General features: G+C 35.0%; 1 protein-coding gene across 7 annotated transcripts in view; it reads left to right on the top strand.

The window, feature by feature from the left end:
- Positions 1 to 13,316, top strand: part of LOC105833494 (DNA helicase MCM8) — a 209,574-nt gene that overhangs the window by 183,011 nt on the left and 13,247 nt on the right. For all 7 annotated transcript variants that reach the window (XM_036287742.1, XM_036287736.1, XM_036287737.1 and 4 more), the window contains 2 exons: positions 9,099 to 9,315; positions 9,378 to 9,527. In XM_036287742.1, coding sequence (XP_036143635.1) covers positions 9,099 to 9,315; positions 9,378 to 9,527 — 367 coding nt within the window. The remainder of the gene's footprint in view (positions 1 to 9,098; positions 9,316 to 9,377; positions 9,528 to 13,316) is intronic.

The following is a 13,316-nucleotide window of genomic DNA, read 5'->3' as shown; positions in this document are numbered from 1 at the left end:
TTTAAGTATTTCTTTAAGCTGATTTGCCAGCTATCCGCTTTCTCATTCATATTTATCTCTTGTAGTTCAATCGCAATACCGCCTGAAGCAATTCTTATTTTAGTGCTTTTTATGCCAAACTTACTTAATTCTATTTTACTTCTAGCTTTTTTTAGCACCTCCGCAAACGATCTACAATTATCCTTATAATTGAATCTTAGCCGACCTTGAGATGCCTCTATTATTTCGTATAATTGAGGACTGAAATTTTCTTGGTTGCTCATTTCTATATGTAGGTTGTTGATGATTAGGTTTACTCCATCTTGAATCTACATCTCTTTCCTTTGTTTTCATAACTTCAGGTATGTTACTTCTTTCAGTACTACTCTTTCTTTTTGTAGAAGGATAATTTACTCTGTTAACATATTCCTTAATCTTTATCTCTTCTTTCTTTTTGCTAGGGGACCTTACTCTAGATTTTATAGGAGCTTGGTTAATTTTATTTATATTTTGTCTATATCTGTCTATGTAATATGATTTTATTTGGATCTATGTCAATATCTTTGCTTTCTGCATAATTGATCCTTTCAACACTATTTTTTTCACTTCTTTATCTATTCTTTTTGCTTTGTTTTTTTCTTTATATAATTCCTTAATTATACGTTCCAATTTTTCCAGTTTTTTTCTTTGTTCAATTAGCTTTTTCTACAAGCTTATACACTTTCTCCTGTAGAATTCAGTACCTCTCTTATCTGTTATCTTTAATGCCATTTTTTCCGCGTAACCTCTGATTAAATGTACGCTGGTTTTTAATTTTCCTTCTAATTGATCTTTTAGGTTAGAAGATTTAATTCTGACTTCATCTATGACTGACAAAGCATAGAAAATCTGTTTAGTGAGTTCACTTGTACTCGTGAATTTAGCCATTTCCATTTTTCTTTCTATTTCCTCTCTTTGTCTGGCATTTAGTACTCTTGTCTTTTTACCAGGCGGTTCCTTTTTTATTTTCTTACTAATATTTGATGAAGATTGGGTATACCCCCAATCCTCATCTGATAAATTTATCTTACTACGTTTCATCTTAGTTAGGTCAACATTTGTGTAGGGGCTTTTTACACTCCTTCGATGTCCCATCTTTTTCCTCTCTTTATATTCATTTGTTATCTCCACACCTTTCTCAATATCCTCGTTACTGTTCGAAATGACAGTGACCTGATCATCTTCCAATTTCTTACAAATTTTGCCACTTTTATCTCTAAAATAGTCATTCAGTCTTTCAACACTAATTATCGCCGGTTTAATAAATTTCTGTTGATTCGCAGAATCCTCTCCAGTTTGATCATGTTTTTCAATTACCTCTTCTACATTACTTTATGACCCCTTGCTGGATTCGGCATCAATGTGCCCCGACCCACCGCGAGCAGGGTCTCCCGCGATTTATTGGTGTTCGGACCTCCGATAACCCGACGTTTTATTCTTTTCCTTTGTACCGTTCATTTTTAATATGCTTGTTTTTTAACGAAGATACACCTCGCCCTGGAGCCAAATACCACCCTTGGTCCAGGAGCTGAAGAGTAGTTTTGTCGTTTATTTAGCAATCCTGCCTTACCTAGTTTAACAATATTTATCTATTTCAAGATAGCCGTAAGAGTAGCAAGGATATATGACCTTAGTCACATAATGCACTAGCTTATCTTTATGTGGACAAAGCCTAAGGGCTTATACAAAAACTTTATATCTTATTAACTAAAGGTACAAAATGAGTTTGTTACTCCTTTGTCGTAATTTAACGAGGAATAAGTTTATCGGCTCAATCAGCTCACTTTACATATCATAATTGTTTTATTAAATTAGTCTCCATAACTATTCAAAAGCAACAAAACGATGCATAATTCACTTATTTAATAATTAAATACGATACAGCTGCGTTCCCATCACATCTTTTATACATACAATTTTAGGTCTATTTTTAGGGCTATAGAATCTTAGAGTAACAGTGGTAAAACCTTATAATCGACTTTAGACAACTCAATTAGATATAATTATAATATTAATTTCAGGGGTAAAAAAAAATATATATATACACTGGCGCAAAAAAAGGGGGCAAAAATTTTGACCGATTTTTAGGCAATGTTCAAAGTGATGCAACTTTGCGAAAAATTATCCAAATTACATGTACTTTTTTTTAAATTAAAGGGCAAAGACTCTACTTTGAGAATCCTCAGGCGAAAGTTTGATTTGTTAAGTGCGAACCTTTTGTATCGCACAAAAACCAAACATGTTTTTTTTAATTGAAAAAAGTAAAAGTTTGTTATTATTTTTCACAAGTTTCTTGTTAAAATATGGCTAATATTAATCCAGATTCTTAAAGTTTATTCTTTTCTAAGCATTTAAAAAAATATACATGTCGATACGATGTTTTTTGTTGATTGCACACGAGTTTGAAATTTGCACTGCATTTTAGATTATTTTAGCGAATAAATGCGGTATTTTTTGAATATCATGAATTTTGAGTATCAATATGATATTGCACATTAATTTTATTCGTGTTTAACTCAATCATACCGCCGTCATCAAAGTGACCCGATCTGCACCACGTGGAAAATGACGATTGGATTTTGTATATCATGTGGCCCTGAAAAGGCTGATTTTTTAAAATAAAATTTGAACTTTTACTTTTTATGTATGAGTATGTGTATATGTATGTTTACGTGTATGTGTGGGTTTATGAGTATAGATGAATGTGATCTTCTGTTGACTTCAGTGAAATTGGTGCATCAGCTATCTGTTATATTCAGATCAGTAAGTACAAATTTCCACCGATGAATTTCAGAGCCACATGATGTACAAAATCCGATCGTCATTCTCCACGTGGTGCAGATTAGGTCACTTTGATGACAGCGGTATGATTAAGTTCAACACGAATAAAATCAATGTGCAATATCATATTGATACTCAAAATTTATGATATTCAAAAAATACCGTATTTACTTGCTGAAATACCCTAAAATGCAGTGCAAATTTCAAACTCGTGTGCAATCAACAAAAAACATCGTATCGACATGTTTTTTTTTAAATTGCTTAGAAAAGAATGAACTTTTAAAATCTGAATTACTATTAGCAAGATTTTAACGAGAAACTTGTGCAAAATGATAACAAACTTTTACTTTTTTCAATTAAAAAAAACATGTTTGGTTTTTATGCAATACAAAAGGTTCGCACTTAACAAATCAAACTTTCGCCTAGGGATTCTCAAAGTAGAGTCTTTCCTTTTTAATTTAAAAAGAAGTACATGTAATTTGGATGATTTTTCGCAAAGTTGCATCACTTTGAACATTGCCTAAAAATCGGTCAAAATTTTTGCCCCCTTTTTTTTGCGCCAGTGTATATATCCGCCATAGTATCGGCCCATGAATTGACCCTAAGATCCTAACAAGAGTTAGCAAGCAGCACGACACTTGTAGCCAATATTATATACATGACTTAATGCATAGCACTAGCAATGCCTGACAATATTACTTTTCGATGATGCATAATATCACTTACAAACTTTCATTAAAACAATTCTTATTTGTTTTGCAGTATGGGTTGCCCCTCTGCATTATATTATGTACTTGGCTTAATATTAGGCACTAACAATGCCTAACTGTACTAGTATTTAACGATATTCGATATTACTTACAAACTTTCATGAAAGCAATTCATACAATAAGGTTGTCTCTCTACATTACTCATGGTTTATGGATATTAGTACAATATATCACTGCAGCGATCTATGCTGCCTTTTATACACAGTTTAGCCTTATTCTAAATTTTCTGTTAGTTGATGTATACAGATTATTTATACTATTTGCTATTTGCAACAAGGGTAATTGATTTAATTTTAGTAAATAAACTCACTTTAACTCATAACTGATATGCAAATCAGGGTTTCTTATACATGAATCGATCTGTTTCATCATTTCTATTACCATATATGTTATATACAGTTACTATTAAAATTGAATGGATTTATTATATCATTTTTACCCCAACCAATTTCATGTATTTTTAACTAAAGGCAGGTAGAATAATAATGTATCTATTGCTATTCTTTATTATTTTATAATAATACATTCAATCAGTTATGGGTTATTCAGACATACAGATTAGTATATTACATTATATGCAATATTGTTTACGTTATAGATTTTAGTTTATTTTTCTTCGAAGACCTATCTGATGTATCAAAGCCAAATGAAATGACTATGTTTTTGCAAACTCGTTTTAAACTATTTAAAAGCTTGGGGAAAGTTTGTCATTCTTTATTAATTATTTCCTCTGTTTTATACGACGATTTGGTTATAACTTTTAATTATCTTTCCATTATACCAGATGTTGTGACATGTAGCCAGGATAAATATAGGGAACATTCTCCCTTACTTCAGCCAGTGTAATGCATAAATACAAAAAACTTATAATGATACGAAGAGGTGATCCCTTCAGGGCATAATTTCGATCTCACGACGATGGTTAAATCCAAAACAACAAACAAGGCCTCTATCATTTCACACAGCAATACATGGAATATAATACTGAGAATTTTTCTTCCTCACATCAAGCTATAATTCAATTTAATGAACTGTTCATTTTAGATGTTTATGCGGTTTTATGCGAATCACCAAGTCACTGAGCAGTTAACGCGCGGATGCTAGATCTCTTTGTCTCGGTCTCATAATACAAAGATCACCAGTAACTTCTTGTCACTCAGTATATCACTCGTAATTCCCATATCTACACCTCCACTCCGACTTTACACTCTTTTACGCCGTGTTACATCGGCCCTCATTAGTGCTTGATAATTTAATTCTTTTAGATTCGAGGGTATGTTCTTATTACCTTGATCTTAATATCTAGCGAGCGATAAATAGTCCGTACTAGTAATTAAGTCATTCAATTTATTACTCATAGCTACATCCTGTATTTACACCTCTGCTCCAATTTTACACTCTCTCGCACCGTGTTACACCGATCCTCGTTGAGAAGCATCTACACCTCTACTCCGATTTACACGCCTTCGCATCGTGATATATCAAGCCTCATTAATGCCTAATAATTAAATTCTTTTTTAATTTAAGGATAAAGCTTGTTATCTTGGTCTTAGTGATGTTTCCATCCAAATTCGCTCGTATATAGTCAAAAAGAAACCGTAAATGTCCAAATTACGTAATAATCTAGTGGTGAGTCTCCTGTACTCTCTTCCCACCTTTCACTCGATATACGGCCATCCTTTCGTCGATTTTCCCCTCTATATCGTCTTAACTCATCATGCGATTTCTTGGTTAATTTATGTGGAATCAAGAAGTTTATACATAATCAGAGATTCCAATACATCGTAGCAAACAACTCTGAACACGAGTAATCCTCCATTTAATAACCACTCTGACCATATCACATGTATTAATGTCACTTATCTTGTCCGGTGGTTATCCCCACCACTGACAACGTTCCTGGATATGCACATAAAAGTTCTAATTACAAGTTCCAGAAATAATTAACTGACCCATAGTTCCACATACACCCTCTCATATATGAGATCACCAGTCAAATACCAACAACTTTCTGTAGATCACCCAAGCTTCACTATTCATTCTATATATTTCAACGTAAACCGTCTTTTGTCCGCCATTACGTGAACACCTCATCGTACGTACGCGGTCACTTTTCTTGGATGTTTTATCAACTAAATAATGAAGGGATTTGACTCCCTTCATTACCCCGAGTATTACTCCATTACCGGAATTAGATAAATACGAAAAATAGGGAGCAGCCAGCCCACTCGCCAATCTGCATGCTTCAAGCAACACACATCGTGGGGAGATAGTTTCTGGTCGCTTGTTCTGCTATTACTAGCGGCTGGTCCGACTGGCCAGGCCGCGACCGAATCGATCTTTGTGGCGGGCGGGTGGTCGTTGCATGGTCGCCCTTCCGGTTTTGAGCCCGGTGGCGTTCCCTCGGCATCGTCCGCCCTGACACGTTCCTCGTTACGGTATCGCTGCATCCTGGCGGGGTCGGTATCCTTGCTGTTCATGCACGGCAGCGCATAGCAGGGTCCGACGCACGGCCGGGCAGGGAAACTCCCTGCGGGGTATCCTTTGTCGGTAGGCCGCGCCGAACTCCCTCGACGGCCGCTCCACTCCAGTCTTCGACAACACTCAAAGGACCCCTCACTCGGCGCCTAATACTTTAACTGAGAAAACTAAAAAAAAAAAAAACAAACCGAAATGGCGGTAACGCGAAATTCAAGCTAATCGAGCAGTTTCCCTTTCGGCACGGCCCCTCCGGACCACTCCCCTCGATCGGACTTGAGCCTTTGTGACGAACGCGGCCAAACGCGCCACGTCTATTATTATATCTTGACAAGATCCCAGGACATATTCAAGATGATTCTGAGGACGTCCTGTGCTATATGGGACCGATTTTATGCTTATTGCTAGGGGGCTTCTCCCGCGTTTACGCCTTTGGCTCGTTGCATTTGCTTAGCCAGCAATTGCTGGCTACGTACATTTCACCGGAAATCAGATAATTTCGGGTGCCAATCGGGTGACGACCGGGTGTATTGCTCGGTGCGATGTTCGGTGTGAAGGCCGAACGGAGTCCCACGGTGTCACTCGGCACCTTAAGGGCCATTCTATAATAGTCGCAAGTCGTCAGTTGCCTTTTGCGATTGCCAATGAACATTGAGCTTTACGTATGGAGCTCGATGATCATTGATTGTCATTGGAAGCAACTGACGACTTGTAGAATGGCCCTTATTGTTCGTGACATTCTCGGTGTGAGTTCATCACACTCACAACAACTTAAAATATTGACAGAATCAGAAAGCAATACATTGAGTGAATTATTTTTGCCATTAAAAAATCGTTGTTGAGTATATATTGCGATCTGAAAACAATAATTTGATAAATAAAACGTTCAGCCTTGTCGCGGCCTACATTGTAAAAAAATTATGTAAAATTATATAAATACTATTTGTAAAATTACACAATTTATAGTCGAAATAAAAAATTGTTTAAATATTTTTATTATTAATTGTATGATAATATGTAACAAGAGCGTAAAGTCGGCCTTTTGTGCATGAGTACAAAAGGCCGCTATACTCATGCATGTCATATTTTTCGTTACAGCGTTCATGTGTAGTCCCTTGTGTGTCTTGGGTTCTCACAAATTGATAAGTTAGCCAAGGTTAGGTTCGCGAAAACAATGAAGCGTCGGTCAATTTTGCAAGAGTTATCATATGTTGCGGGATGACGCGCATATGAATGGTGAAAGGATCAAACGTGCTGGAATGTTTTTTGCCACGATTCATGATATCCAGAGGTCGGCAAGAAATGCACTTCTCGGCCGATTTCAGCAAGCGCCGCCTCCCACTATTCCTCTTGCCCCGCGTGCCGCTGACGCGGCCTACGAACTGCACGATTCGTAGGCAGCGCGCGCGGCACGCGGGGCAAGAGGAGTAGTGGGAGACGGGTGGGAGACGGCGCTTGCTGAAATCGGCCGAGAAGTGCATTTCTTGCCGACCTCTGATGATATCTAGTGGAGAACAAAAACTGTGCAATAAAGTAAAAGTGCTAAAATCGGCGACTTTACCCACAAAAAAGTGACACGAAATGGACCACTTTTGAAGCACACGTAACAAAAATATTTTTTCTGATAAATATAATTTTTTTATTAAATTTAATTTTACCTTTTTATTAGCAACCGCAGTTGCTAAGCTAAATTTCGATATTTGAGAACATTCTAAAATCTTTGGTCCAGTGTCTTTAACGTGTTAGAGAAATGCCACTTATTTATTTATTAAGTGAAATTAAAAATTCTAATTTTAATGACAAACACAAGTAAAAATGACATTTAAAGTTTTAATTTTAGTCCACTGAGAAATCCGGAATCATGCTCATTGATAAATCTTACGGAAGACAAATGGATTTGTCATTAATAAATGTTTCAAAGTTATATTAATATATATTTCAAAGTTAAAGTTATTACTTTAAAGTTATGTTTGCTATTAATATTTTTTATTAAAAAAAATTAATTAATTTTAAACAACAATAAATAAACAACAAGATGTAATTTAGAAAAATATTTTTGTTAGAAAAATATTTTAAAAAAACCTTAAAAACTTGGTTATAATAAAACAACATTTTTTAAAAGATATTATAATATATTTCTTTTCTTAAGATATAATATCTTTGTAATTATATCTCGCAAACGACATCTCGCGTAATAGAGACAGCGGTGGTCCCTTGCGCTGCGCATACACTTGGCACGAGACGCTACCGTGCCTCTTAATTAAAGATAGCAAGGAGATTTTTTTTTTAATTTTAATAATTTGTTGTGTCTTTTTAAATGATAAATGAGATACCTCATTCCCTAAAAAAGAATGGGAGGGCCAAAAAACCTATATTATGTTTTTAAATATACAGATGAAATGATCTATATCGGTCTGCAGCGGATTTTGGTGTCTAATAATAATTTTTTATTAGATTTTTTTATTGACAACAATAATTTTCAACATATCAATAAAGTTGAGAAGGCCTAAACGGTCGCAGCTAGATCTTAGTGTTTATTATAATTTTTTTTTCAATATATTAATAATCTCAGGTATCTGGTATATAATCTCAGGTATATAATCTCATATATATATCAATAATTTTCAAGTTTTCTGAAAAAAATCTAGCTATAGTTTTTTTATTTTTTAGAAAGAATGGAATAAAGCAAAATAGAGAAAAAATATTTCAAACAATGTCATATTAAACAAAATTCGATACAATATTTAAGAAAAAATACATTTTGAAAAATTTACATATTCTCTATTTAAAAAATAAGATGTTAATAAAATAAGATGACTTTTGTTTCTTTTGGGATCAATTATGGCATCCTTTTATTTAAAAGTCTAACTACAAAAAGTAAAAAAAATTTTTGTTATTACTAATAGTTTTGAATACACATTTTACATATGTAAAACACATAAAGTATTAATTTAAAAAGATAACATATTAATGTTTTGTAATATTACTAGTGTTCTAATTACTTTTAAAATGACATAGTGAATATAACTAATAGCATAATAAATATTTTAGGAAGAAGTTGATGCTGCCTTTATCCACTGAAATTATACCACAGAATATTCTTCGAACTTACATTTCTTACGCTCGAGAATATGTGAAGCCAAAATTATCTACTGAAGCTGCAACAGTATTACAAAATTATTATTTAGAACTTCGATCGAAAAATGAACAATTTGGCAACATACCGATATTCAACAGACAATTAGAAGCTATGATTCGATTAACTGAGGTTTGAAAATCTTTTGCTATATGTGACAAAAAGTATATCAATTGAAATATTTTTTTTAACAGGCTAGGGCAAAACTGGAATTACGTATGGAAGCAACTGAATCGGATGCATTAGACGTGACAAATATATTGCGATATGCAATGATAGATACAATAGAAGATTCTAATTTAACACCAAAATTATGTTCTGATGGCAAATTAACAAACAGAAAGGTAAATTTTGGTGCGTGCATACATGTGTATGTGTTTGCGCACATTAATAAAGTATACAGACGTTTTAATTTTCGATTTATGGAGTCTCTTTTGTATAATAGTATAATCAGAATAACATAAAATGTTTGACAATTGTAACGACCGTTTTTTATACGGCCTAGCTCGTCGGAAGGGATCTAGGGCGAAAAAGGGTTCAGAGACAGCAAGTATACGTTTTCGGTAACAGAACATATATTTAAGAAAAGCAAGCGTACATTCTTTCGCGGTATTTACAGATCGGTATTTACATGTGTTGGTGCGCGGTTCTTTCCCGTCGGTTGCTCGACCGGATCAGCTGTTCCGGTGGGCAGATGCTTATGGCGCGCGGTGAGGCGGGCGATGATCGCCTCGAGCACGGTGCTAGGAGCTTCGCGACCGGCGGGCATGCGGTGCGGGCCGGAGTGTTTACTCGTGTCTACGTGTGTACGGCGTGAACGCGGGTATTTACGGCGCGACGCGATTCCTGGAATTTCGGCGAAAATTCCGGGTATCGTAGATGGTTTTCTGGAATAGGCGTCCGAGAACGCTCGAAGGGAGACGGAGGACGCTCCATGCCGTTTTACGTGCCTCTTGGAGATAGGATCGGGTCGGAATAGCGACCGAGAGCTCTCGGTGAAGGCGGAGAACTCTCCACCCTCGACTAACCACCCAAAGAGGAAGATGAAGGATCGAGCTTGGCCGAGAACTCTCGGCAATGACGGAGAACACTCCACCGTTATTGCTTGCTTGCAGGGTTTAGGCTTCTCACTGGATTCGGTCCGGAGAGGATAACGAGAAGTGATCTCGCTGCTGCCGAGGCGGCAGCTATATACCGCTCTCGATAGCGTTTCGGGGACTTCCGGTGATCTTCGGCCTCCCTCCGGGTCCAGCATCTCGTCGGGATGCTGGCTTGGGAGAGGAATACGCGGTCCGCCGAAATGAACGCTATTTCGACGGCGTGGAAATCTTTGGCGGGCACGCTGCCCTTTCTATCAGCTGGTCGGCCGGGCCGCGCGGTCGGTGTTGGCCGGTCGGGACATAATTCGTTACACAATAAAGATTTAACAAAACGACAATTTCACTTCTTAGCGATGCCTCCGTGACACGAATCAATTTAGACAATGATCAAAGTAATTAGAAAACAATTGTTAAAGGACCATGATTTATATGAAAAGAAAACGTTTGGTCAATTTGCTTGAATTTTTGACATATTTTATATTTTTTGTCTTCAATAAAAAATTTCAAGTTATAGAAATTTTATATAATCGGTTTCAAAGTTATGTGAATGTAAAAGAGATAAAAAATGTTTTTAATGACTTAACATGAACAGTTTATATAACACTTCCGGACTCGGCTCGATTAATACTCGCGGTCACTGCGGCCTTTTTTGTGCCACCGAAATGTAGATGCATAGACTTATAGATTGCGCATTTTATAGGCCTACGCACGCCGACACGAGTGAGAGAACAATACCTGGAGTGTAGCTCTTTCTGTCCAACTTTAACTATATAGATTGTGATTAAGTGGGGCTAAACGAGTAAAGTAAGGGTAGAGCAAGATAAGTTAGGCCACATAGACATAGTATATATAGGGTGCTTTCCAGCTATAAAACATTGTGTCGTCACTGTGTGACACAATGTTACACAATGTCGAGTTGTAGCAGGAACGCTATTTAGCTTTATTTTTCCGCAAGAAAGCAGAACAGTAATTACTAAAAGATTTATGGTAAGTTAAAATTAAAAAAATTTTTTTAATAAATTGAGCATTTTCTAATAAGTCTTATTAAATAAGAGATACAATGCTTCACAATGTATTGCTTTATTTGTTTAACATTTGGTTAATAATGGAAGCTGAAATAAGATATGCACTGCAGTGTTTGCAAATAAATCCTTCCACGGTTATAATTGGAAAATTATATAATTATTAATTATTAAATTTATGTAGATTTTTAATTGTAATAGAATGTAATATATAATATTAATAGTCAACTCGGTTAACGTGTGTAAAAGATAGTAATAATTAATGATAAATTAATATATATTGATTATTGTATCATATACATTTGTAGTTGTAATAAATAATAAAATAAAGTATGCATCAAATATCTTTTATTATTTAGAAACCAATCTTTAATAAAATCGTGTTATTTATCTTTTTAATTTTTGTTTTTTATTAACAAAAAGATTTTATAAAAACACTTCGGAATTATAATTACTCAAAAATTATATTTTTCAGAAATATTTAATGCGAATAATCTAACCATTTAACTGAAATTGGAAATTTCTATCATTACATATTTCTATTTACAGAAAAATAAGTGATACCAAATGTAAAAATGTAAAAATGTTGGTATTTGTGGAGTGATGACACAATCGAACTTAGCTTTTTAACTGTGTACGATTGTGTCGACTTGTGTTGTAGTTTTGAAAGCACTAGTTCATGTACTTTATTACACAGTGTCGCCTGTGTACATTGCTGGAAAGCACCCCTAGACTGTGAGCATTGCGGGAGTAATGGTAAAGTTCAGAGGGAAAACCTTTTGCATTTGTCCGCATGCGCGAACGAGAGAGAAATGACCCAAAGCATGCTAGCATTTTTCCTCTGAACCTAACCCCTACTCCCACAATGCTCAGTCTATACGTATTATGTCTACAGTCTGCTTTCCATTTATGTTAAAGTTAGACTGACAAGGGAACCTCGCGAATCCGAAAATTCTGATTTTAATGAAACTTGGCATAAATGTAGAGGGGGTGAATATATGAATTTAGAAATTAAAAGTTGGTGCTTATAAACGGTTTAAAGGGTTGAAACCACCCTTCAAAAATTTTGAGTTGCCTTTTCTGGATATATCTCGTAAACTAAACAAAATATTAAAAAATGTTTCATACAAAAGTTTTACTGTATATCTACCTCTATTTAACTATGTTATTTATTTAAAAAAGATTTCTTTTTTAAATAAATAACATAGTTAAATAGAGGTATATATACAGTAAAACTTTTGTATGAAACATTTTTTAATATTTTGTTTAGTTTACGAGATATATCCAGAAAAGGCAAAAACTCAAAATTTTTGAAGGGTGGTTTCAACCCTTTAAACCGTTTATAAGCACCAACTTTTAATTTCTAAATTCATGTATTTACTTCTTCTACATTTATGCCAAGTTTCATTAAAATCAGAATTTTCGGGTTCGCGAGGTTCCCTTGTGAGTCATTCAGTAATGTGAACCCAGCTAATCAGGGATACTAAAATTATATATCGTGAAAGCTTTACAGCAAGGATTGTTTCAATTTTGACAACAATTTTATGTAAGTCTTTTGCTTTGTCTTCTAAAAGTTTCGAGAAAATTTACGTTCTTACGAAAATTACTAAAAGTTTTCATCACATAATACTGTAAATAACAGAGAAAGACTTATACATAAATGACATAGAGAAATCACAAGGTTTGCTCCAGCACAATAAAATGCAAAATTTACGCAAATAACAGAGGAAATCTTCCTACACAACATGACAATAAATTTATGGCAGAAACAAAAAAAATCTTGCTAAGCATAGAATAACGGCGAATTAGTAGCAAGAACAAAGTAAAACATGCCCAGCACACTTTTGCAGCAAAATTACGACAAGGTGTGTCCGCAAACAGCTTAGCTTTTGCTGGTAAGGCTTGTCGCAAATAGTATGATGCATATTTTATGCAAATAACACAATTGCATTATCGAGTGTTAACCAGGACCACTTCATTTCTTAGTGAATTTGCTATCTACCCCGAGATG

The sequence above is a fragment of the Monomorium pharaonis genome, chromosome 5 (assembly GCF_013373865.1).
Source record: "Monomorium pharaonis isolate MP-MQ-018 chromosome 5, ASM1337386v2, whole genome shotgun sequence".
NCBI lineage: Eukaryota > Metazoa > Arthropoda > Insecta > Hymenoptera > Formicidae > Monomorium > Monomorium pharaonis.
The sequence above is the reverse complement of the archived record's forward strand: the minus strand, read 5'-3'. Positions and strand labels throughout refer to the sequence as shown.